This window comes from Polyodon spathula, chromosome 3 (genome assembly GCF_017654505.1).
Source record: "Polyodon spathula isolate WHYD16114869_AA chromosome 3, ASM1765450v1, whole genome shotgun sequence".
Classification (NCBI taxonomy): Eukaryota; Metazoa; Chordata; class Actinopteri; order Acipenseriformes; family Polyodontidae; genus Polyodon; species Polyodon spathula.
Window position 1 is genome coordinate 40,264,071 of NC_054536.1, and position 6,000 is coordinate 40,270,070.

At 35.0% G+C, this 6,000-nt stretch overlaps 1 protein-coding gene across 1 annotated transcript in view; it reads left to right on the top strand.

The window, feature by feature from the left end:
• LOC121313084 (serine/threonine-protein kinase 17A-like) overlaps positions 1-4,399 on the top strand; it is a 28,542-nt gene extending 24,143 nt beyond the window's left edge. The window contains exon 7 of the mRNA XM_041245231.1: positions 1,401-4,399. Coding sequence (XP_041101165.1) covers positions 1,401-1,710 — 310 coding nt within the window. The 3' untranslated portion in view covers positions 1,711-4,399. The remainder of the gene's footprint in view (positions 1-1,400) is intronic.
• The last annotated feature ends 1,601 nt before the right edge of the window (positions 4,400-6,000 follow it).

Sequence of the window (6,000 nt, forward strand, 5' to 3'; positions counted from 1 at the left end):
GCTAAATTATTAATTTGGAAGCTGTCACTGCGCGGTGTATTACAGTAGTACAGTATATTACATAACACAATACAGTAAATTCAGTACCAATTAAGAGCATATTCAAATAAAAGCATAAAATAAAGATCGATTTCAAAAAAGAACAACTTTATGGCATATAAAGGCAAATATGTTCTTGTCTGTATCTATGTGTCACCTCCTCCTTGGTGCGACCCTCTCGCTCTCCTGTACACTGATACATTTACACTGTTTGTTAAAAAAAAAAACTGAGATTCATCCCAACCCCTCTGAACATTAGAGATTAAATCCATTCTGTTACATGAAGTAAGACTTTCTTCTTTATTATTTGCAAATCCAAATTGAATTTAAAACAACAGTATCATGACATGTAACCCTAAATTGTGTTTCAAAGTGCCAATTGTCTGCTTTTGTCAGGCGACATTTTTTTTTTAAATTAATGTTACATGCAAAATAATTAAGTAACTAAATCCTGTAGGCTTACAGTGTGGGAAAACGTGTTCTGTGGGCTAATATCAAATTTCCTGAACTTGTACTTATATGAGGGTGATCTCTAAAATAAGATTGGATGAATTGGCAGTTAGGATGTTTCTATGGTCCCTGCTTCTTCGATACAGTATCACCAGTGGTCTGCCCTACTGAAAGTTGTGAAAGTGTACACCGCCTGCTTTTCAAACGTATTTTATTTTATTTTATTTTTTCAAAAGTATTTTTAACACGTGTTGTGGACCTAAAAATGTTATAAAGTGAATAAAGACTTGCATATCAAATACCTCCCCCACTGTATTTTTGATTTAATGTGTATACATTTCCATCATTAATTATATTTAAATGACTCAACAATACTTTTTCCACACATTGTTAAACCACATGTTAGGTTTCTTTTCACTGCTTGGTGAATACAGCAGGGGTACAAAGCACGTGTAAAGAGGCTTACTTTGTGGTAAACACGTTACTGCTGTTTAGTGCATGAGGCCCAAAATGTTTACAGTAAGATAAAGCACTACACTATGCCATGGTGGTTGCTTAGTTTTATACCTAAAAAGACACATTTCTAGTTGATATTTTTATTTCAGAATAAGAAACAAATTATTGTTCTGAGGACTATAATACATATGTACATTTGTGTTATCAATTTATATCTGATAACATTACTTCAGCTTTCCTTTATTTTAAAATATTTTTTGTACAGTGGTGGATAATGTAAGATTAAAAGAAAAAGTATACAATATTTTGAATATATTATGAATATTATTAGAACAATTTGTATTTGCTGTTATAAAGTCCACATTCAGTCAATTACAGACATTGTTTCCCAGAATCTGCTTGAAGATGGAAGCTACCATGTATAAGTAATATATTATTAACCATTCCTTTAACAGAGACAGAGCCACTGCTGAGGACTGCCTGCAGCATCAGTGGTTACAGCAAGAAGAAGCAGAGGCTTCAGAAGCAGCAAGTCCCTGTGAAAGCAGCCCTGAGGAAGCAAGTCCAGTCTCACCCCCTGAGGAGCCAGAGGCACCGACTCAGGTGAAAGAAGAGTTCGTTGTCATGACGGCATACACACTTGGACAGTGCAGGCAGTCAGAAAAGGAGAACATTACCTCTGATCAAAAGGCCATCTCTAAACGCTTCAAATTTGAAGAACCTTTCAGTTCGCTGCAGGACAGTCCGGGAGAGTTTATTTACTAGGCTATATTCAAGCCAAGGACACTTTTTAAATTTTTTTAACAAGTTTTATTAGAGACTTTTAAACCAGTCTCTGTATGTCTGTGCTAGTTTGTTAAATGGCTAAGACAGAAAAACATACAGAAGACTGCAAACCTTGCTGTGATTCTATTTTGTGATTGGTTTTTGAGCCATGCTTTTAATTAAATGTTATGGTCCAGTAATAATGTCACACTGTGGCTTCTTACTATAATTTAAATATTCAAAGAAAACATATATGTAAGCTAAAATCAAAATTACAAACTCTTTTTGTGTTTTGATAATTTAAGTTCTAAAAGCCATTGCAAAAAAAGAATCCTTTCACTTTTACACGTTTGCCATAAGAATATGCTTGGTAAAGGCAAAATGTTTTGAAAAGAAACAAGGCACCACTGCACATAGATCTAGCCAGGCATTTTACAACAGCAGAGATTAAAAAAGAAACAGTGGCACTGTAAATAAATATTAAGTATATTCCTTCAGCTTTGTTCTGTACAGTAATGGATTTTGTAAGATTATCACAAAGTATACTATATTTTGAATATTATAACTGCTGTATTTGTTACAAAGTTGATTTTATAAGTCTGAATTTGCTGCCTGTATTGCTCAAAATGGTCTTCTCCCAATTAAATTGCCTCCAAATTAACTCCTTCTGTGCCTTTTACAGGTAATTATTTTGTATGAAGTTCTGTATAATTTTGATAGCTTGTAACTTATGAAAGGTATTTCTGACATTCTGTTCATTACAAAAAAAACAAATAAATTACATAATAAACTCTTATTTACTGCAAGGTTGCTTGCCGGTTTAATGCAAATGTCATAATTGAAAATGATTTATGACCAAGATCTTCAAAAGAAACATTAGGGAAAGTTCATTGGAGAAGGAGATAGACAATAAATAAAGGTAAAACGAAAACTATTTATCCAATTAATGCTCTCTGTTTAAAAGCTAACATTTCAAAGCTAGTACTACCAGAGAAGTGACAGACATTGTGTGTTCATTCAGTTGAACTGTTGCAATTATTACTTTACAAAAAAGAGCCACCCCATCTATTAAAACATGCCACAGGTTGCTTCTGTGGTTCTCATCTAGTAATCTCTCTCTAGATCAGTCTTGGCATATAAAGCATATTTTCGGATGATCCCACTTGTTCAGTTCATTCTTATTTATTTTAGATATCATTTAATTCTGTCATAATGAGGGTGAATGTACCTTCCTCTCAGGTATATTTTATCACTGCCACCACCGTATGTTGGAGTTGTTTTTCATCAAATTAAATCCAAATTAGAATAGTGTTTTGTTTTGTTTTGTTTTTTCTTGTTCAAAGATGCCTAAATAAACATGTAATATTTACTCTGAAGACCAGGTTAAATTAAGAACGATGTCTGTTAGAGAAAGAACAGACATCGTTCATTCCTAGCTACTGCACACATCAATTGTGTTTATCTTGAATTTGGGATTCTGCGAATTGTCAGTATTGTAATAGAGAAACCAGAAAGAAAACACATCGAAAAACAGTACAGACAGTCCTCCTCGAACTTACGATACAATTGGTTCTTTAAAGTCGCGTTGCAAGTCGAAGTACGTTTTCCCATAGGAACAGTGTTATAAATCGGGGTTACGTGCCTTACTCTGGCCAGATAATTTTTACAAACATGACCCGTTAAATTGTACTCACGCAAATACTGATTTAACCCTTTACCCTCAGCCCGGTGGTTTTGCGCATATTACTCAGACACCTACCTGGCTTGTTTAAAAGTACAGGGCTTTCCAGTGACGTATTCAGTGTATGTATGTGGTACTCCTAGCCAGAACTACGATCGCCTGAATCATGTGACAGAGTTCACAGCTTAGGTTTCATTCTGAGTCTTTGCACCTTTCCTTCATTGTTAAGGGCAAATAAATGTTAAAAAAAAAAAACTAAAAAAAAACCGCTAGGCTGAGTCAGGGTAATCAAGACAGGTACTGCGTGCGGTTCAGGCACCGAGCATGCGCACATGACGCATGGCTCATGTCTCGCCGTGTCGTAAAGTCGAAGCAGGGTAATAATTCAAAAGAGTCGTAAGTCGAAGCGTTGTAGGTCAGGGATCGCCTGTACTATAGAATATAAGCCCTACTAACTATGATGTAATGTACACATGCACTAGAGGAAATGCCCTTCTGTTATGCCAACATGATAAATAAAAATCCTACTGAACAGGCAGTGCACACATATGCAGTATTGAAAATGTGTCACTTGCCAAGACATGGCTTGACCCTTCTTTTTGGTTAGTAATTTACATGATTGGTTTTCTTCAGTAGAAGAAGTTATTAAAAAAAAAAAACAATAAGTCCTCAACTCATTCTAGATTCCTCTGTTGTACCTTTGTATTAGCATACACATTAATGATAAATGGTTTGTATGTACATACTTCTATAAATCAAACATATCGTAAACAAATATTCATAGCATTCTCTTTATAAAGAACAAAAGCTGTATTTTTACTTTCAACAGAAATTAGTAATATCCCTGATGTGTTGAATCTCTATTGAATTCAAGGCTGGTGTATGATAATGTTTGAATGTTGTCCCCTTCTAGTTTTCCTAAAAGGTTTAAGAAATTGTTAGTACATTTGCCTTTTTATGTGTCCAAAATGTTACTGCAATTTGATATGCTATATATTTAATATAATAAAGAAATGTACTGCATTTTCTTCAACTTCTGTTCATTACAGAGTTTGTATTGTTCAATATAATGTAGACTCATTGCTGCCATCTGGGGACGGTTGCTCTGCAGGGTTTGTCACATCCAAGGTTCACTTTTGGCACAGCCACTGTACAAATATGTGACTAGGTGAGATTTTAAATCTCTCTTTTTTAATATAAAATCCATAGAGCTAAGAAAATAATTCCAGTGAATCATTCCCATTACTTAATAAATCTCACATTTTCCTATATTAAAGATACACACATTATTTTCTTCACAACTGTTGGTGAACAAAAAATTAAATGCTGCAGTTCCAACTTGGAAGTAACACATTGTAATACATGAGATGGTTTGGGGAATTTAAGTTCTTTTAAAAGGAAAATCAGCTCAGAATGTTTTGTTTTTTGGGACCTCGTTCAAAAATGGGGGACTCTTATGAGCTGATCATTCCTGTCTGTCAGTCACTCTATAAGTGAACAGATTACCTGCCTGGATTTTGCAACAATCTTCAACAAACATGTATCATACACTCCTGGCATCTTGTAGACATTTTGGATTGCATTTGGCTATAATGTGATTAACTCCTGATTTTATACAAATATCATTATCATGAAAAAGTAGATCACCAAGGCTTACATTACATTCATTCATGCACATGTAAAGATGTAAGTTTGCCATACATAGAGTACAGATGCCTGCAACATTGTATTTAAATACTCTTAATGATTTAATGTAAATAAAGAATGCCCTGACCAAATTAAAATACATTTAAAAGCATGTAAAAATATATCTGTAGCAGTCTCCATATAGCCCCACACTCATGGACTCAGTAGTCTGAACTAAAGAGCCTCCTCAGCAAATGTCAACTGACTTTGTCTATTGTGGCTGGTAATGCCTGATACAAATGTTAATTAAAAATACATCTGTTTGTGATGTACATTACATCTCAGTTGTGTTTGTCAAACTCTGCCCAGTGGTGCTTTGTCAACCTGCAACACCCTACAGCTATCTGGTAAGATATGGTGCAATCAAACAAGGCTGTCTGATAGCGGATCTGCCTTGCTAGCAAATGTGTGCAGCATTCTGTGAAATGTGCTGCTGGTAATTGCCAGATGTGCATGTGATTGCTGCCAGCACTATCTAACTCAGTTTATATACAGTTTACAGCTAGGCCTTCCCAAATCCAAGTCTGCCTACACAGAATGTTTGTGTGCAGCTGACACTTTGAAGGTCTTCTACGACAAGATGTGTGCCAGACCACCCCAGCTTAAAGTGAATAATTTGGATTAAAAACATTGCTATTAATTTTAATGGGCACATTTTGAATAAAGTTATAGGACTGCAAAACTTTCTGGACTTTGTTTAAAGCATAGGGTAAGCCGTTCTGATTCACATACAAGTTTACATCTGTTTCCATTTCACACTTCAACTGTGTTGTACTAGCCTGTTTAAAAGGGATAGAGTGAGGAACGTAAGGATTAGCTTTAAGTCTGGAAGTACCAAGTATTGTTTGAATCTGGTCTGCAAAGGTAATGAAAGTACATAGAACAATAATAGTTAGAACTGAATTTCCACTGGTTTCTGCACT